This window comes from Scardinius erythrophthalmus (genome assembly GCF_964197995.2).
Source record: "Scardinius erythrophthalmus genome assembly, chromosome: 16".
Lineage (NCBI taxonomy): Eukaryota > Metazoa > Chordata > Actinopteri > Cypriniformes > Leuciscidae > Scardinius > Scardinius erythrophthalmus.
In genome coordinates, this window is record NC_138236.1 from 10,731,132 (window position 1) to 10,752,744 (window position 21,613).

General features: G+C 37.1%; 1 protein-coding gene across 1 annotated transcript in view; it reads left to right on the forward strand.

Moving 5' to 3' along the window:
• Window positions 1-21,613, forward strand: part of adgrb1a (adhesion G protein-coupled receptor B1a) — a gene marked incomplete at its 5' end in the record, with an annotated part of 65,971 nt that overhangs the window by 18,642 nt on the left and 25,716 nt on the right. The window contains 11 exons of the mRNA XM_081388494.1: window positions 1,250-1,429; window positions 1,793-2,122; window positions 3,429-3,530; window positions 3,729-3,835; window positions 3,919-4,113; window positions 4,206-4,274; window positions 4,784-4,892; window positions 6,437-6,580; window positions 10,766-10,841; window positions 11,812-11,914; window positions 12,627-12,670. Of these exons, the coding sequence (XP_081244620.1) occupies window positions 1,250-1,429; window positions 1,793-2,122; window positions 3,429-3,530; window positions 3,729-3,835; window positions 3,919-4,113; window positions 4,206-4,274; window positions 4,784-4,892; window positions 6,437-6,580; window positions 10,766-10,841; window positions 11,812-11,914; window positions 12,627-12,670 (1,459 nt within the window). The remainder of the gene's footprint in view (window positions 1-1,249; window positions 1,430-1,792; window positions 2,123-3,428; window positions 3,531-3,728; window positions 3,836-3,918; window positions 4,114-4,205; window positions 4,275-4,783; window positions 4,893-6,436; window positions 6,581-10,765; window positions 10,842-11,811; window positions 11,915-12,626; window positions 12,671-21,613) is intronic.

A 21,613-nucleotide genomic window follows, 5' to 3' on the forward strand; every position in this document is an offset into this window, starting at 1 on the left:
ACTTCCTTCTTTAATGACATCACTAGAACCGTTTTTTGACTAACCTCCGCCCACAGGAATGCTCCCTCAACTCTACTGGCTACTTGCGCACTTCTTATAACTTACTGTTTACTCAGCTCTTACGGTGATTTTCTGAAGAAAAACTGACGCTTCATCTTTTGTGTGATGTACAATAAACTTTATTAAACTCATCAGTACATGTTTGATCATCATTCGGACCTGGTCCGAAACAGCAGACTTGTAGGCTATTAATAAATAATGGATACATACAAGCAGATGACAAATACGTTATAATAACCGTAATTAAACTACTAAACTATACCTGTTTCATCTCTATACAGCACTCTGACTCTGTAGGCATTATTGTCCGACTCGAAATGAACACCATTACTGAGAGTTTCTGATATTATCATCATTCCGTGAGATGTTATTGTCCTGACAGACTGAGCACAAGCTCATGAAGCTCCGCCCCCTGGGTCGTCCAGCAGCAGCTTATTTGCATTTAAAGGGCACACACTAAAACAGCTCGTTTTTCTGAGCCCCAAAAAATGTCAATTTAAACATGCTGTAAAAAATGATGTGTTGGGTATTTTGAGCTGAAACTTCACATACACACTCTGGGGACATCAGAGACTTATTTTACATCTTGTGAAAAGGGGCATAATACGGGACCTTTAACACAGTCAGGACTACTAGAGCCGCCATATTGTTTTCTCCAGTACATAGCAATACAAGTGAAATATTTTGTCTTTTCTAGTAGGCATTCCTTTCGTAACATTATTGGTTGGCTACGTAAATGGCTATAGCTTCTGAATAGCTGATCACAAATGTGATGTATTGCGAAATTGTGAAATTGTGATGTAAAAAATAATAATTATGTTCTTCTGTTTGGATAGGAAATCAGATTTCTTGCTGCTAAAAATGGGAGTGGAAAATATTCATAAAATTGCAGCAATACATCACATCATGAACAAGATTTACAACGATCAATGCATACTGCTCAATGTGCTCCAATGTCTTCACTTCTATTGGTAGTCGCCCCATTACTTCGCCTCTCATTATACGTTTCTCAACTTTATCTCATCCCAAACGGTCACTCATGACATCGGGAAATCTTCAACTCCCATTGAAAATAAATCAATTAAAATAAATGCAGATCGCTGTCAGTGCGAACCCCTCTTTATTTTTCCTCTAATGCGTGTGTGTGTGTTATTGAGGTGCGTTTTTCTCTCTATAAATCATACCCTAGCCGCTCTGATTGCAGTGCACGGGGCATGGGACGAGTGGTCTCCATGGAGCTTGTGTTCCTCAACGTGCGGCCGCGGCTACAGGGACCGCACTCGCTCCTGCAAGCCACCGCAGTTCGGAGGAAACCCCTGTGAGGGTCCGGAGAAACAGACCAAATTCTGCAACATTGCTGTATGCCCAGGTGATCTTTGGGTCTTTGAATACATACTGCCTCATACAGATTTAATGACGACTTCCATCAAGGAGCACAATTAAAGCCTAACGTGAGGCACTGTAGGAGAAGGAGATTGAAAGGAACCATTGTGAAGTTCATAGCAAATGATGGTGATTAAGTGATGCTTTAATCACAACGGATTGAACTAGAGTTTGGCAACCCAAAGATCTTCTTCCTTTCCCCTGCAATATATATTTCAATAATGTCCCTTTATCACATTCCACTCTCAATCCCTCACTTTTAATTAGTCTACCTAATGTTGCTTTGTATCCTCTATATTCAGAATAATCTTTAGTTTCTTCTTCTGAGTTCATGTCTTTTCCTCTGTAGTGGATGGAGTGTGGAATGAGTGGTCCATCTGGAGTTTCTGTTCCTCGTCCTGTTCGAATGGAACAATAAAGCGCACTCGGGAATGTAACGGGCCCTCGTACGGGGGCCTAGAGTGTCAGGGCGAGTGGAGTCAGACACGTCACTGCTTCCTCAGAGAGTGTCCTGTGGATGGCCAATGGCAACTCTGGAGCTCTTGGGCTAGTTGTACCAAAACTTGTGGTGGAGGAAGCCAGCAGAGACAGAGGGTGTGTCATGGGCCATTTTTTGGAGGGGAGCAATGCCCAGGGGACAGAGAGGAAGTTAAACGTTGCAATGAGAAGAGGTGTCCAGGTGAGACGATCAAGTGGTTGTAGCCCAAATTCATTGGGCAATATACTGGTAGACACAATAAACTGGTAGAAATTTGACAACAAAAGTATACATTTTGAATCATCATCTATCATGGTTATGCTCATGTGGCGTTGCAGATTTGTGGCGTCACAGATGTTTATCATTTTCTTGTATTTTTAAAATTTGCCACTTTAAATTTTGAACTGATGTGAAAGAGGTCTCAATTCAGTTTTCTGTGTGCACGCTTCAGGTTCTGTCAGAACAGCATGCAAAATCCCAAGGCGTCATATACTGACGCTTTTGACATTTCGTCTACATCCGACGCACATGGCACCCTTTAGCGTCAATATGAGACACAGATAAATATGGGCCAGAAGGCGCCTCCTAGCTGTCTAACTCTAACACTACCCCAGACCTAAACCTACCCATAATCTGTGTCTCATATTGACGCTAAAGGGTGCCATGTGCGTCAGATGTAGACGAAATGTCAAAAGCGTCAGTATATGACGCCCTAGGATGAGAATGCGTTGAAATACCAACTTGAGACCTCTTCAGCATCTTAATGTGCTTTTGGTTATTTTTTGTGATTTATTGCACTGAAACGGTCAAATACACATAAATTTATGTCAAAATGGTGTCTTAATTGAATGTTAAAAAATTTTCATGCTGTAAAAGAAATTCAGAAGTGTGTCAATATATTACATTGGTGCATTAGGTCTTAAAGTGACAGAAGCCTAATTAACTTGCTGCTGTCTGTGTCCTGTGAAATAAGAGAAAATTACTCACTGCTCTTCCTTTGTAGATTTAATAAGGATCACTGTTCATTTCATACAGTGAAGACTATGCAGTGTATGATTTTACATCTGATATAATTTCTGTACATGAAAAGCTAAAAGCACATTCATTTATATTTTTGCCTATTGTGTTTATTTGTCCTATTTATTTGCATATAATTAATTCCATTGATCGTATTTCATTACTTATGGTTTATGTGTCTTCAACAAAATTAAGAACATTTTACTTATATTGGTTGGACTAGTAATGTTTTTTTGCTGTGATATTAAAATTAAAAATTGTGACATTTCAATGCCATATAAAATGGTGGCATTGTAGCAACCTTATTCCAAGAAAAAATATAACCATTAAAATATCGCCCACCCCTGTTTTTTCACTCTTTATGGATTTAAAGTTCCTTTAGAAACAACGATGTTCCATTGCTGTAACTTATTTTTTGTTTTGTTCACATTTGGAATTGTGGGATTGATTTGGATATTTTGTCTTTTCTGACTTGATTGGTTTTGTGCAGAGCCGCATGAGATTTGTGATGAGGAGAATTTCTCAAACGTAGTGTGGAAGAAAACACCTTCAGGGGACACGGCGGCTGTCCGCTGCCCTCCGAATGCTGTAGGTAAGACATGACTCATGCAAACACAAATAATGGAATAACTTTCTAAACCATCCCTTAATGTTGTAGACAAACATTTTTAGGACCACGGACAGCTCCAGAAGCTGGAAACAAGGAAACAAGCAAAACAACATGTAGCATGCCGTTTTTAACCAATCCTTGTTCAAGATATGGTAATGACAAACCATTTCTGTGATGCAGGACTAATTCTTCGGCGATGTTCGTTGGACGATAACGGCATTGCATACTGGGAGAACCCGACTTACATGAAGTGTGTCTCAAATGATTACCGAAGTATCCAAACACTGGTTGGTGATCTCCAAACTAAACCATAGCTAGGATAACACCAGAAGTGTCTCCAAAGCTAAGGTTGGTTTTGTTCCTTCTCCAGACCAGAGATCATCTTTCCAAGGCTCAACGAGGGCTTGTGGGCGACGGGGTCTCTGAAGTCATGACAAAGCTGAGGGTGACGTCCAGTGATGGAACAAGCTACAGTGGAGACCTTCTGGCTATTATAGATGTACTGAAAAACATGACAGAGATATTTAGGAAGCCCCACTACAGCCCCAGTAATACAGACATGAGGGTTAGTGGAGCGTTATTTGCTTAGTTCCAAATAAAGGACCATTTTGATCCAGATTGCCCCAGAATGTTTCTTTCATGTGGTTTTGTTCACAGAATTTTGTGCAGTCAGTGAGTAACTTACTGATGGAGGAAAACAGGGACAGGTGGGAGGAAGCACAACTGGTGAGTCAGCCTTCACTCTCTTTCCTCTCTATCTCCATGTCTTTGTCATTCATTTGTTCATTCATTCATTCATTCATTCATTCATTCATTCATTCATTCATTCATTTTTTCACTAACTCAATCATCATGCACTCATTTTGTCTTTCTAATGTTGGTATTGTTCACTCTTTCACTTAGTAATTATGTGAGTTTCAGCTGGTTCTAAAGGTGATTAATTGGCTAATTCTCTTCTCTTCACTACACATCTTTCTTTCAGCTGTTCGTCTCCTGCTGTTTAGTTAGATCATTAGTTAGTTTACAATTTATGTCTTAACGCAAGCTTCAGTTTACATTCTGAAGGAAGGATATCCTTAGGCTTGTAGAGCGGCAAAACTGCATGATTATGGTTATTTTTAGATAAATATATAATTACTTTTTTCAAAAATATTTAAAATGAACTTACAGAATCTCACAGTGAAAGCAGAGCTAACAAATGTTTTAACATTCAGCTCTGTTTTCCTTTCTGACAGCTGGGGCCCAATGTTAAGGAGCTTTTTCGTCTAGTGGAGGACTTTGTGGACGTCATCAGTCTCCGCATGAAGGACTTCCAGGATACTTATGAGGTCACCGACAATCTGGGTCAGTTTCCGCTGACATTTACCTCGGTTTATACCCCTGCAATAATGTCAGAGGATGGTGGTCATGTACTTTAGGGGTTGAATATTTGTGCTGGCAGGCTAGAAGTTGCAGCTACAAACCCAAGAAAGAACTGGAGATTTGCAAGAGGCTAATTAAATGTATACAAATGTTTAACGTTTAACATCATTATAGGCTTTTGATGGTGCTGAAATAGATGACCAACTGACATCCTCCAACTCTATTACTGACATACTCCTTGAACAGTTTCACACTTATCTGAAAGCAGTGATACACAATAACTATGTGTAGATCTAGACATTTCTGTAGCTTTCGAATCACACTCTAAACCACGCACATCTCTCCTGCACAAGGAAGACTCTGGTTTACTCAGCCCCCAGGTTCACAAGAACAGAGGGAAGATGAACCGCCATGGTCATACGTCGTGGGCCGCAGCTGGTAGAGTTTAAAAGGAGGTGTGAGGGGCGGTATTAGGTTCTGTTTACCTCTGAATCACTGAGCTGCCTATGAGCTTTGATTCTCCCATAGTGCCAACACCTGTCCTACAGCAATGACCTATCAGTCCCACACATAGCTTTAAGGCACAAAGACATCTATACGTAACAGCACACATTCATCAACAGACAGGAAATAGAACTGCATCATGAGGGATAGTTAGTAACAGTTAGTGCACACACCCATTGAGGCTTGGTTCTAGTGTGGGAGGGCAAGTTCAGTTCATTTTCGCTCTTATTCACAAAACAATTAATGACTCTTCTTTACTCCACACAAAACTATTTGATGTTTTTTCAGAGCTAAAGTCTAGCGGATATGTTCTAGATAGAATATAATTTAAAAGTTTGGGGTCAATATGATTTTTTAAATGGTTTTCTAAGAAGTTTTTGGTGCTAAGAACCAGCATAGGTTCTAGTTTGACCTGCACTGCAAGACGATCTCATTCAAAATATGTCTTTGTCAATAAAAATTTGAAAAAATGTCATGTTCAACATGTCATTATATCAGCCCGGTATCTTGTTTACACAATTTCTGAGGCTGAGAATTAATTAGTTGGTTACTTGGTTGTTTGGTTAGTTGAGAAGTCATGAAACACAAGCAAAGCAAATATCTGAGTAAATCAATCGTAAAACCATTTGTATGTTAATTGTTCCATTACATTGAATGTAATAACTTTCAATGTATAATAAGCAATTGTTCAACCATAAAGTACAAATGGCTTTATGAAACATTTATTTCAGATTTTTTTTTTTTTGAGTTTCAAAAATAAATAAATAAATGAGTTTTTAAATGGGTATTGCAAATTCTTTCTGTGATTGGAATGTGGTCAGTGCGATATGGTACAGAAAATATGACTGGCAGAAGAAGGCTTAGATCATAAGAGAATAAAAGAGTTTGAGCCGAGAGAGTTTGTATGGCGGAGTCGTCTGACACCATGACACTTTCTCTAGCTGAGATGTGATCGCTGTGCAGTGAGTCAGGATATTGGTGTTGCCATGGATCTTACAGTTCCCTCTGGATTCTCCCTCTAGTGTTGAGTATTCAGAAGAGGCCTGTCGTGGGAAATGCAGATATCACTTTCCCAATGAAAGGATGGAGGGGGATGGTGGACTGGGCTCGCAACACTGAGGACAGAGTCAGAGTGGCTAAAAACATCCTGGTCACTGGAAATCCAGGTACGAAACACACAATCTTACACGACTGCACACACATATGCTTGTAACCACAGTGGTCTAGTGGTACGTATGCTACGTACAGATACAATGAGCTGTGGTGCTCGTATGGGAAGCAGGTTTGAATCTGGCCTGCATTTTGTGCATTATGAAATCCATTTTATTTTTTTCTTAAATTCTGTGCTTTGCGTTTTTAATCGTAAAACAATTCATCATTCTTTTATTGTAACCAAATGAAAATAAACAATTAATTTATAATAATAATAAAAAATTGTCAAATAAAAGTGCAAAGTAAATTTAAATTAAATTAAAACTTGAATGTAAAAATCTCTTGATTATGATATTCCTTATAATAAAAATAATCGAACATCAATATTGTTATTATTACTTTCAGAAGTACACTTTACTATATTATAGTTATATATTTCTATCATTATTTTTTAGTTCAACTTTTATTTTGGCAGATTGTCATAAAGATCTTTGCGTTTTGACATGCCACAAGTTTATTTCATTTTTCCAAATGAAATGGTGAAATGTTTGTCCCAAATCCCAAAGCAGCTCTGGAGATAAAGTTCACGTGGAGAGTCCTCATAATATAGTAAGATGGCCGACACTGAAAACACCATGAGTGTGTTTGAGTATGTGGTAGATGCCGCTTATTCACTCAGAGACACACCAATCAGATTACATTAAAATAGCAGTGATTTTTGCTGTTTAACGTTGAACGGTAGTTCACATCACAATTTGATTAATTTACCATTGTTACTTTTGATTTCTTAATCCAAAATTTGCCAAATTCTCTGACATTTAACAGTATACAGTAAATTCCATTTTTTATACCGGTATTCCCATTCCCTTTTTTTTCTTGCTGAATAATTTCATGTCTCTTCTCTGCTGTTTTTGCTTGTAAAACAGTATAAAATGGCATTCATTAACAAATCTTTGTGTTTGCTTGAGGATTTTTTCCATTCCTTTGTTTGAGAGCATATTGCTGTAGGCTGATCAATCCATGTCCATGTCCGACTTTACAGGCCATTAAAGAAGCTCCTTCCCCCCGCGAGTATACTAATAGAGGAGTTGCTACTTAATCAGGAGTCGGCAGGAGCCAATCAGGCACAATTAGGTTTAATTCCCCTTCCCATTGGGAGATCTGTTGCCATGCCACCAGCGGTGGATTGACAGGTCATCAAGCTTTGGACATGCTGTGATGAGCTTTTATATTAAAGTTGCTTTAGAATGAGGCGAATGAGAGAGGGATTTGACGGACTGAATCCAGTGAAACACATTCTCACAGAGTGAACGAAACACTTTCATCAGGATCTGCTCTTATTTAGTTGGTCAAACAAGATGTCTCACTCACTCATTCAGTGAAGAGGTGTGTTCGTTTAGTAGGTCTAACCAATAATATGTGCCTTCACAGCCTGCACTTGACTGTTATCGGTTCTATAGTCTTTAAAGGCATCAAAGCAGAAAAAGACACTAAGTGAATAAAAATAAATATGAGTATGATTCGTTCACCTAATGAAAAAAACACTGTTTACTGTAAGTCTGCATGAAATGAAAACTCACCCTATATATTTTCTAAATGCATTTTATATGTCTTATTGTCTATCTTATATCTTATATCTTATCCATGCATGTTTCATTTTAAAAAAAAGTTTCAACCTCATAATGCTTATTCAAATTATCATAAATGAAATCTGTTACACTCAGATGTACACCACAATATGGAAGAAAAGATTTGTCGCTTCTTCCATTTCATCACTTCTTTAAGTTGATACAACTTAAAAATTGAGTTACTCAGTAACTCAGGTAAATCTAATTCATCTAAATGGTTAATTGTTGTTGTTGATTTAAGTCATGTCAACTTTTTTTATTATTTTAAATTTAACTAAATTAAGTAAAGTTCTTGTGTGGACGTAAAATATTATGTAAAAAAAAAAGTTGTAAATAAAGCAAATATTATTGAAATTTGAACAGAAAATAATATTTTAGTCTTTCTACTTCAAAATGTCATGTTTAATTGTATGCGTTATTTGCCGTTTTGCAATTATTGTGAAATTTACTAGCAATTTCTCAAAAAAAAAATTCAAAGTAAATACAACATAATTTTTCTTCAGTAGGGACTTACCATAAAACATGAAAATCACTAGCTTAATACAAAGTTTTTACACAGTGTACATTCCAGTACTCTCTGTTATACGTAAATGCCCCCTCGGGTCTCATCTGTTCCCATTATTGTGGCTTTGGCATATTAGTCGGAGGGGAAGAGGGGTGGGCAAGCAAAAACTCAATTACCCTGAGGGTGCTCAAAACTGTCATGCCCCAGCCCCTGTCCCCCTCCATCAGTCTGTGTTCTTGCCAATGGGACCTCAGCTGCAGTCCTGGAGCTGTGGCCTCTGTCTGCCGCCTGGCACCACAGACTCTCTCTCTTTCTCCCCCCTACAGCGCATGCCAGCCTGCCACATGTTTTGGCATGAGCTGGAGCAGTGTACAGTAGCTACAGACCAGATGGACTTTATGTGTATGTATGCGTGTGTGTGTGTGTGTGTGTGTGTGTGTGTTCATTATTTCAGGAGACTCTATTGTGTGCTGTTCTCTGACAGTGATGCAGTGTGAGTGTGACAGAGGCTGGACCGCTGCCCTTTACCCTCACACTTGCCTTTTTAACTTGCATCACTCTCTTCATTAGCACAGGGAATATCACCTTGTCATTACGATACAACCATGATTTGCTAAATTGTTGTTCAAAAGTTTAGTAAGTTTGGTAAGATTTTTTTAAATGTTTTTGAAAGAAGTCTCTTATGCTCACCAATGTTGCATTTATATGATCGTAAAAACAGTAATATCGTGAAATATTATTGCAGTTCAAAACAACTGTTCATTATTTTTTATTATATTTTAAAATGTATCGTATCCATGTGATTTCACGTCACAGGCGCTGGTTGCAGCTAAAAGGAAGGTGGGCAGGATAGGTCTTTAATTAGAAATAAATTCAAATCTTTACAAAACATTCAGGAATCACATGGGACTTGAACAGAACAACCAACTTAGTAATGACAATGACAGACAACTAGACAGGACTAAACACAGGGCTTAAATACACAGAAAACAGAGGAACTAATGAGACCAATGAACAAGACACACCTGAACAGAACTAACTCAATCAATAACCAAGGATACAAACAGGCAAGGAGGAAGACTGAACTAATTAACAAACTGACAGAAAATGAATACAAACTCTCAAACATGACATTTCAACAATGAATTTTCAGCAGCCATGACTCCAGTCTTCAGTGTCACGTGATCCCTCAGAAATCAGAAATCAATTTTTCTTATTATTAATGTTAATAACAGATGTGCTGCCTAATATCGTTGTGAAACCTGAGATACATTTTTTTCAAGCTCCTTTGATGAATAGAAAGTTAAAAAAAAAAGATCACTTGTTTGGAATAGAAATCTTTTGTACAATTATAAATTTCTTTACTGTTAATTATAATCAATTAAATGCACCCTTGCTGAATTCAAGTTTCCATCCATCCATCCATTCATCCAATTTAAATAGAGATTTAAAATGTAGATTAAAGTGGATTCTATGCACATTTGTGTGTGTGTGTGTGATTTAGGTGTGTGAAAAACATATAAGTGCTTAGCCATGTTGCCAACTCATATGGTGAGGCAACACTATCTCACGACCAATTCGTACGAATTCGTACGAATGATAAAAAGATGGCTAATTCGTACGAATTCGTACGACCTCACTCGTACGAATTTGTACGATTTGTCTAAACCCACGTGATGGGTAGGTTTAGGGGCGGGATCAGGGGTAGATCATTCGTATGAATTCATACGAATTGGGCAATTCGTAAAATATGTACGATTTTGCAAAAATCTTACGAATTCGTACGAGTGAGGTCGTATGAATTCGTACGAATTAGCCACCTCGTAGAATTTGTATGTTTTCCCGTGAGATCGGGTGAGTAGGAGGCAACCATGCAATCTCAGCTATACAGTCCTGCGGTTACATTACAGGCCTCTAAATGAAGGGTTTGATAACACACAAATCAAGGATATATCTCAATGACCTCGTCTTTAATAGCATTTATTTCCCAAATCCCTGTTTTATGGCTACTTATTTCACAGAACCTGAATTAACATATCTGTTATTTGTATGTGTTTGTGCATTAGATGAAGATGACGCATCAGCATTTGTGGCTGGCATCGTACTGTACAGAAACTTGGGCAGTATTCTCTCTCTACAGAGGTGAGACTTTGTGCATTTCAAACTGGATTCTCTAATTTTACATAAATTGGTAGCACACAAAGTAAGACTGCCTTTTTGATATTGTTTGTTTACTCTAGGCTGCATATGCTTTAGCTGCACCATGTTATTAGTTGTTTTTATTTTTCTAGTTATAGCATTATTTAAGTAGTAGCAACATTTTTAATACCATTGTTGTCAGATTTTATATGTTATTTATCTTGACAAACATTGTTGGAGCTTTTATTTTTTCCACAATTCAAGCAGATAGAAGCTATACTTGTATGCCTATCACCAAGTGAACTGAATTTTTCAAAAATGATTTACAGTAGCATCATTTACATCATCTTACTCACCCTTGTGTCGCTCCAATCATTCATGACTTCTTGTATTCTACAGGACACAGAAGAAGATATTTAAATAATGTTTTTTCTTTACTATATGTTTTTCTTGAATATTTTATAGAATGCACAATTTTCATTTTTGGGTGAACTATTATTCCTTTGAAGGGACTTTACACAAAGTGTCTCTTTTCATAAAAAATTCATAAAAACACACACTTTGCCTTGTAATATTATAGCCTTTCTGAATAGCTGATGTATTTCAAATTCAGCAGAAAGGTTAGTACTTTTTGTTCCTTTTGTTTTTACTTCGTTTTCAATCTAAACTGACTGCAGTCCTCATTTCTTGAAATGTGATTTTGAAAGAGATATCTTGTGACACAAACACTTTTTGTTATTTTGTATGGATCAAAACGTGTGTGACTGTAGTATGGATAAATGTGTATATGTTGTTATTAGCGAATGGCATTTTACAACATCATGAAGTGAGACAGGGCACAGTGAAGAGTCTCATGTGTCACATGGGAAAGTGACAGCTTCTCTGAAGGCCATGACCTCCACACTTCTTCCCCCACTGTTTTTTGCAGTCCTCCTCATGTTTTCTCTCATCCTCCTTTTTTTTTTCTTCACAGAAATAGCACAGTGCTGAACTCCAAGATGATCTCTGTGACAATCAAACCCACTCCCAATACTCTATCAACTCCTCTAGAGATTGAATTCTCACACCTTTACAATGTAAGTCAGCCTGCCCTTTAAACCCATATGTTGCACCCAATGGGATAGTCTTCCAATAATATTCAAACTAGACTAGACTAGAAAACTGTCACTCTGACGCATTGTGTAATTCTTCACATAGAGGAATTTTTCCCTCACATACTCTGTAGGATGATTTTTAAAAATGCTTTATTAGAAACATTCATTCTAGTTTTAAAGGTTAGATTATAATAGCTTTAGCTTATTTAATTTTATTCCAAATTGTTAATAGTGTTTAGCCATTTACCAGAATTCCACTATTTTATAATTATGTTTTAATTATTTTTATTCAGGTTTGTGTTTATGTATAAATAAAAATGGTTTAAATCACTGTCCTCAATACTGCTGTCATTATCATTCTGCCAAGCTTTTCTTTTTCTTTTTACAATTAACTTAATTGACTTAGCAAATCCAAGGCTTCAACTTTTTTGCAAATAAAATGAAAAAGATTACCATCACATATCATTAGCATCACACACAGCATCAAAAAGTCCACTTGAAAGCTGATGGTAATGATCAGATCTTTATCGCAGGACATGTAAAAACTATTTTAAATGAAAAATGGTTTGAAGAAGCTTTAAGATTTCAGGTGGTCAAAAGTGCCTCTAATTGAAGAATCACCAATATATATTTGCAAGGCAAAATCACAAGGTGACATTCTTCTCTCTCTCTCGTCCTCTTACTCTCTCCACAGGGTACCACAAACCAAACCTGCATTTCCTGGGATGAGAATGACAGGTGAGAACCCGGTTATTGATTTAATTCTGTTTCGCTGTCTGCTGAGCTTTTGCAAGGAGTCTTCAGTCACAGTAGGTGTATTTCCCTTTAGGAGGGGTGTGTTGATAAAGGGTTAGATACAACGTGCTGTTAAAGAATGTTAAAACGTTGATGGCACGTTGGTGACAGGGGATTCTGAACGCTGCAGATAACTGATCTTGAGATGACCCGGCTTTGACTCCACTTTGACACCGGATGATTGTCGCACGCAACGCTCCTTCTGTACTTTAAACATCAGCAGCAATTATGGAAATCACACTTCCATTTTAAAGCAGAGAAGAGAGACACAAAGCAAGCTACGGTGAAAAGCAGTTAGAAAGAGGAGAAAGAGTGAAAGAGACAGGAAGGGTCTGGCTGTAGACATGCACTCTGCCTGTGACGTCACATGTGCTCTCTGTAAAAGAACGGAATTAAGTCGCAAAGATAATGTTGTTGGCATTTTTTATGGATGTAGACATTTTATTTTTCTGTTTATGTTGTCTTATTTATATATGATACAGCTAGTGTTGTTTATGTCACAAAAAAGTGTTAGACAGACAGTGTCATATCCAAAGCTATCTCACGACCAATTCGTACGAGTGATTAAAAGGTGGCTAGTTCTTAAGAATTCGTACGACCTCACTCGTACGTATTCGTGCTATTTGTCTAAACCCACGTGATGGTTTAGGGGTGGGGTCAGGGGTAGGTCATTCGTACGAATTTATACGAATTTGGCAACTCGTAAAATATGTACGAATTAGCAACATCATAAAAGATCGAGTTGTCATATCAAACTGCCATATTAAAACTATTTTTAGAATAATTTAAGGCCAACTTGTGTTTTCGTGTTATTGACTTGGAAACACATTACAAAACTGTTCAGTTTGTTAGTGCATTAGGTATTATAAACCAAGGAACAACAATTTTTTTACAGCATCTATTAATATAGAATGGTGTTTATTTATAGATATACTATTGTTCATATTAGTTAGCACAATGTAAAATTCAAAAGTTTGGAGGCAGTAAGATTTTTATGAAAGAAATTAATACTTTTATTTATCAAGGATTAAATTGATCAAAAGTAGGCTAACAGTAAATACATGTAAAATGCTACAAAATGCATTGAAAAGCACCAAATCAGCATATTTAGAATGATTTCTGAAGGATCATGTGACACTGAAGACTGGAGTAATGATGCTGAAAATTCAGCTTTGCCACCACGGGAATAAATTACTTTTTGAAGTATATACTAGGCCTAAATATCTCATCTTCTTCCGCTTATCTGGCCGGGTCGCGGGGGCAGCAGTTTAGGCAGAGACCCCCAGACTTCCCTCTCACAGACCCTTTCCTCCAGCTCTTCCGGGGGAATGTCGAGGCGTTCCCAGGCCAGCCGGGAGACATAATCCCCTCAGCGTGTCCTAGGTCTTCCCCGGGGTCTCCTCCCGGTGGGACACGCCCGGAACACCTCCCCGGGAAGGCGTCCAGGAGGCATCCGGAACAGATGCCCGAGCCACCTCAGCTGACTCCTCTCGATGTGGAGGAGCAGCGGCTCTACTCTGAGCTCCTCCCGAGTGACCGAGCTCCTCACCCTATCTCTAAGGGAGCGCCGGAGAAAGCTCATTTCGGCCGCCTGTATCCGGGATCTTGTCCTTTCGGTCATGACCTACAGCTCATGACCATAGGTGAGAGTTGGAATTTGGATCGACCGGTAAATCGAGAGCTTCGCCTTGCAGCTTGGCTCCTTCTTCACCACGACAGACCGGTACATCGACCGCGTTACTGCAGAAGCTGCACCCGTTCAGTCAATCTCCCATTCCATCCTTCTCTCACTCGTGAACAAGACCACTAGATACTTGAACTCCTCCACTTGAGGCAGGAACTCTCCACCAACCTTAAGCGAGCAAGCCTAAATATATAAAAAAATAAATTATAATAAATATAATTTTAAATATATAAAACTGAAAACAGTTATTTTCATATTTCAGAATATTAGTTTTCATGTAGGCCTATTTTTGATGAAATAAATGCAGCCTTGTTGAAAAAAAGACATTTTAACATGAAAAAAAAACAAAAAAAAAACAGACCCCAAACTTTAAACTGTAGTGTATGGTTATTTATACAACTTTAAATGTTAAAAGTGTATTATATGTAGGAATTAACCTTAACCTATAGATTCATAAATGCTGTAAATTATTGTATTATTCATTATATCATATTTTTACTTTAACCAATTGAACCTTATTATAAAGTGTTATCATTATTTGTATTATAAAGTATGTATTTCATGACTGTGTTAAAGAAATAGCAGTTGCACAGATGTAGAATTAATCAAATGTTTTCATTATATGTTCTTAAAAAAAAAAAAAACAATCCTCATATAAGCTGCATTCAGATCTCAGGTTTTAAGATTTATTCTTTTACTCAGGTTTTATTCACTATATAAAATATAAAGGCTTATATCATTAGGTAAAAAGATTGGCACCTGACATTCAAATGCAAATCCATCCTGTCATCTCAATAATCATCTCAGTCATCTGAATAAATGAATGCTTAGCCTGTTATCACCAACATGATTGGTTCGTCTTTACCAGTGTCGAGAAACATAACAGGTCAATCATGACAGCGTCGCTCTAAGTGCTTCAGCTGCAGAATTTACATCTGAATTATTATTGTCACATTCAAAATACACAGTGCAGAGTTGAAATAGAAGAATCAGTATGTATTACCATGAGAATAAGTTCAGTTTCATTTGCAAACATGAACAGAAAATAATTTCTTCTTTCTCTGCAGAGAGAGCCAGAAAAAAAAATGTAGACTGCGTCTCTGAAGCAAGGTTCTATTGAAAGAGACAGACAGAGAAGCACCAGAATTATTTTGTACTTTAACAAAGAACTGTGGGCCTCCTGGTCATGCTTGTACTTTCACCCCCTACACATCCATCTGCTTGTGCTCTCTTTTGTCTTTTAAAACTGTGAAAGACTAGTCTGTGCCCATAGCACTTAATGCAGTGTAGGTGGAACATTTGCATTTAGATAGATACATATAGATATGTTACAGATATAAAAAGTTTTTTTTTTTCTGCCGTTGCCTCAAGGGGAAAAAAAAGACAGAGAACAATTATAGAATAAAAAAAATGTATCTGAAGAAAGTGTGAGTGCAATACTGATGCTGCTAGTGGTTATCAGGGTTTTCATTGCTGTGACATTATTGCTAAGGTGCTTCATGTGATTTTTAGTGTGTTGCTGTGCAGTTCAGGGTGTTCTTTGGGGTCAGTGCATTTTTTTACAATCATTTAGCAAGGATACATTAAAATAATTGTTCTTTTGTACTTTGTTCATCAACGAATCCTAAAGGGAATAATTTTTCATCATGGTTTCCACAAAAATATTAAGCAGCACAACCAATTTCAACATTGATCAAATTAGAAATGTTTCTTGAGCACCAAATCAGAATATTATAATGATTTCAGATAGGGGTTGCACACTAGTCGACTTTGCTCTGTCATGACACTTTAACCGTGTTTTCAATAGCATCCGCTGTAAAAAGCTGTATGAAGCTCCTAGATTACTTCTATTTTTCCACAGCTTATATTGTTTGGGTATATTTCTGCAGTGTTTCATCAGCATAACAATCCCAAAACACCTTAAATAACAGCATAACCCACTAAAGAGATGTATGTCTATCCTTCACAGCCTCGCTTTCATTCCCATTAAAAATCAAAGATGGCGCTGCTGTGAATAAGGTCTATAGAGGGCGCAACAGGATATGGAATCTTTTGCTCCATTTCCAACTTTTAAAATGACGAATAAATGCATTCTCCGAGAGCGATCCACAAGTTATGTTTGATTATATCATCTACCACCACGTTTTAAACAGCTTATTGTAAACGTAAGTTAATTAAACGCAGTTCTAAACTAATGGTCTGCTGTATTGTAACATACACACAGACAGTAGCTCGAAATGTATTGTCAACACTGTTCTGTGATTTATCAATAAAACTGCTTAGTAACTGAAAAGTTCTAGCATATATTTCTTAGTAACTAAAACCCACAGCTTCTCTATTAGTACAAAGACGCTGCCAGGTAGAATTAATGCTGCCTTCACGTGCTATTGTAAATTTCCTATTTCCCACTTCTGAAGTCGTGATTACGAGCTCGTCGCATTCAAATGTTTTGTTGGCTACATGAGGTATATAGAATTTTACTCTACTATGACGGCTACCGCTTCTGAGAAACCCGGAAATATGAAAAGGGTCAAATTCAATCGCTCTCTCACTAATGCTTTCAAATAAATGTAATCTTTACTGTGTTACTTTATCAGTATCTGATTTAAAACGAGCACAAATCTGTGAGAAATATAACAACCAAGAGACAAAAGAACTGATAAAATAAGCTGTTATGTATGAGCGCTGTGTCATATGCCATAGCTGTGCACAAGGCAACCCGTGTTCGAGTCTCAGCTCAAGGTTCAGGCTTATTTGTTCAGTAATGACGTCATCACGACTAGTCAACGTCGACTTGACTTTTATCACATAAAAGTTGAATCTGAAGTCGTTCAACCCATAATTTCTGAAGGATCATCTGACACTGAAAAAATTAATGTGTGCTGAAAATTATTTTTTTCCATCACAGGAATAAATTACATTCTACAATATATTACAAACAGTTATTTAAAATTGTAATAATATTTTACTGTATTTTGATCAAATAAATGCAGCCTTGGTGAGCACAAGAAACTTCTTTCAAAAACATTAGAAAGTCAGCATTTTTGTTATTCCTGTAAATGGTACAGTGTATGCAGTATGTAAGTCTACGGAAAAAATTTGTTTGCCCGTTTTAACTTTCAGCTGACAAAAACATCATAAATCCAATTTCTTACAAAAGCAAAAGGCGTACCAAGCACCACTTATAACAAAAGAAAAAAAAAAAAAAAAAAAAAACATTAGTGCAGAGCAATGAGAAGACGAAAAGGAGAGACAAGGAGAAGGGTGACAGAGAGGAAGGAGTGAGATAAAGGGAGCGAAAGAGAGAGAGGGTGAGAGACAGGAAGAGGACAGTGAAATGTAATCTGCCCGCATTGAGCGAGGCAGAGTCGTCGGGGCTGGTGTGTGTTCGGTGCAAAATTAAAATCCATCTTGGACAGCTGCTATGATTAATGAGTTCATATTTGGGAGAGAAATTGGAATGCGAGGAGGCGTCCTTGTCACCGACTGTCTTTTACTTAACAGCTTTAAAGAGTGTGGGCTTTCTGTTGACTCGCACTTCAATCACACCATAGCAATACAAGCCAGGATTTTATTTTTTTATTTTTCTTGCTGGTTCATACATGATCCTTCTCATTCATACATTTATTTAAAGTAGCCATATTATGCCCTTTTACAAATTCTTGATTTTGTTTTTGGGATCTAATAGAACAGGTTTTCATGCTTGAATGCCTTGGGCAAAAATTATTTAAATTAGAAATATTGTGACATGTACGTTCCTAGAAGGAAGCACAAGACTACAATCAAGGTTTAATTGAGTTCAGAAACAGTGCTCGCTTATATAGAGCATAACTCACTTTGGAGTGGACTTTGTGTTTTGTAACTTTGTAGACCTTTATCATGCGACACTACATGCAAAAATGTTGGGCTTTTTGGCTTTTCATAAAGTTTTTTTTCAGACTAGTGGAAAGAAAACATCCAAAATACACTTTTAACTGTATATTTTAGAGCAGTTGATCTATTTGCGTCTGCAGATTTCAATTAAAATATATATCTTTAAAGGCTGTTTCTCAAAATTTGTTTTTCTTACATTGAGACAGGAATCTCCACTTCAGTAGCACTTACACAACCTTTAGTTTTACAGTAAGGGGTTTGAACATATATAATTTTCCTGATTTTATTCCAAAAAAAAAGTGATTATTATTTATTTATTTTTGGCTGTTGACAGTATTTTCTGATTTGTGGAGTGATGCATGATATCCAAAATCCCCTCAGTAAAAACCTTTGACTCTAAAATATCAAAAAAATTAAACAAGAGTTTTGAACCTGACTTCATTCAATGTTCAGTTTTTTGTTCTAGAAATGTATGCAAAATAGTGCATATTTAATTAGATAGCGCCTCGTTTACATATTTAAACATAACGTTTCAGAAAACTTGTAATGCAATTTTTTTTGCAATTATCAATGTAATCAATCAACTAGTGAAGGTTTGATATATATTAGTTATTTTTAATTTTTTACCCTGTTCACCTGGGGCGTCTTGCCTTAAACAGCAACATCACACACTAAAGAAAGTTGAAAATGTAAAAAAGCGTAATAGGTCATCTTTAAAGTCGGCATGAAACGGAAGTTGCGACAGTCTTTTCTTCGCTATTGTGACATATATCCGAGTGAAACAGCTTCTCAAACAAGAACAAATGTAGGGCAGGACTTGGTTTAGCCCAACGGGAATCGATTGGATCATTGTGGTTTGCTATTGATGCAGTCTTATGTGAGAGACAGGTTGTTCCACCCTTGCGCCAGTAAACACGTAATCAGAGAAGAGATGTCGCTGCAAGTTATTTTGATTAAAGATTACGAGGACCCTTGAATTTTAAATTAGCACGGATAAATTATTTATAGTTAATACTGCAATATTCCATTGACTTTGAGGCATTTTGCGGGCATTCATATGTTTAAAAAATGTATATATACTGTTGTATAATTAATTGTTTACATGATGCAAGCTTGCTTTTCTCATGCATTTGCACTTGGCATGTTCTCCGCAAACATGCACACTACAGCTGAACTGCAAGCCCGGTGATCCAATTACACAGCCGTGCTGCGCTGTCTTTATATTTGTGTGGTCGACACAAAGTCTTAATCGTATCACGCACAGTGTCTGTGCAATGAGTGATAATATATTGAGTTTCAGGTTTATGTGCTAATGTTAACACTGAGCCCTCCCCTGGGGCTGCAACACACTGTGCTTCCAGCTCTATACTGTTTGGCCCTCAGTGCTCCTCTAGCCCCAGTGCATTGTGGGTATCCCAGACTGCAGAGCTCTACCGCACAGTGGGTTTGGAATGGTGCCGGTAGCCTTGAGTCTGTGTGGAAAAGCGCCTGTGTGTGTGCGTGACTATATTGACTCCCCGTTGCAGCCGCATGAAGAGGATGCTACATGATTGATGGCTTGCTATTAGGATCAGTTGTGCATGGAGTGGGTATGTTTTGATATGACTTTCATATCACTTTCATTGATGTCAATATGAGGTCTTTGTTATAATTATTCGAGCATCAGATCAGACACTGCCGAATCATGCTGTCAAGAGGGTTCCTCGTCAAGATTATGAGATTCAAATTTGTGTAGGTGGCTAATTATTTAGTGGCTTTGGGCACCACCCACAACATAATAAAGGTTTCTTTAGTTGTATTTATGATATTTATGCTTTTACTGTCATCTGCTTTGATGCAAGTTTAATGGCAAGCATAAAACTGACAGAATTTCTTGCAAAGAATAGAAAGATGTGGATTGATGTTCCTTTGGGTCCTATGAAATGTCAGCTTTTTTTGACAACATTTATTTGTAGCGCATGTCTTAATCTCTCCATACATTATAATATTATGTGATATTTTAATATTATTCATAGTTTCCTGTTCCAGTCAATCACATAGTGATTTAAAAAGAACATTCATCCGGGTCGGCATTGAGTAAATGGGTTACACATTTGATACAGTATATATTCATCTTTGTTAACATTAGTTCACATAAAATACAACAGTCCATTTTTAGTTCATGTTAGCTTAGTCCATTTAAGATTATTAACAGATACAACATTTGATTTTAACAGTGTATTAGTAAATGTTGAAATTAACATTAACTAAGATTTAAAAATGCTTTAGAAGTTATTTTCATTGTAGTTCATGTTAACTAATGTTAACAAATGGAACCTTATTGTAAAGTTTAACCAGTAAATTATTAGTTTGTTTATTATTCTGTATATGAACATGTGGGACATTGTATGCTAATCTAACATTATCAAATTATAGATAATAAAGTAAAAATAAGTCACTCACTGTTTTAATTCTTTTTTCCTCGTGTTGTACTCCAGTTAAGTCTAGTCACCTTTATTTATATAGGGCTTTATACAATATGTTTCAAACATCATACAGATTGATAACAGAAAAATTATGCATTTTGGCTGTTGTTCGGCTGAAGTCAGGACAGTGTTGATTCAGTTCAGTTGTAAAGATCATCAGTAATTAAATTAGTTGATTTCATCTATAAAGCAATTCTGCAAAAAATTATGTCATCGTCCAGCTCAGTCAGTACAGTCAGACCAATAATATTGTTGAATATTAAGTGTCCCCTACTAAGCAAGCCAGAGGTGACAGTGACAAGCAACCCAAGCTTCATCAGGTGACAGAATGGAGAGAAAAAAACCTTGGGAGAAACCAGGCTCAGTTGGGGGGCTAGTTATCCTCTGGCCAAGGTCTCAATGTCCCAGTGTAATATCCATCCTCTGCTCCATTGCAATTTTCCTCCATACTTTATAAACGTACAAAGTTTTGACAGGTAAAAGAGACTGCTCTTTACTCTACTTGTAAAATCGACTTGCTGCAGGCTAAACACAGTGTGAAAAGGCTACCCCAAACTGTCCTTTGGGAACTTTCATTTCAAAGTGAATCTGTGTAGTTTAGACTGGAGGTATTTGGTGTTTTGCAATGCAGCAAGCTCTAGAACCAGTGCAACAACAATGGGCCTATTATTATTATTATTATTAAATGCAGGCACTAACACCAAATTCCAGTGTCAATGATAGTGTGAAAAGATGCGGTGCTAGAATGGTGAATTGTTCACCAACAGACAACTGCTTCCCTCATCAAATATTCATGCTCTTTGTACAGTGCCTAGAAAAGCAGGGTTTTTTTACGTGCTTTAGCGTCTGAGTGAAAATGCTGTT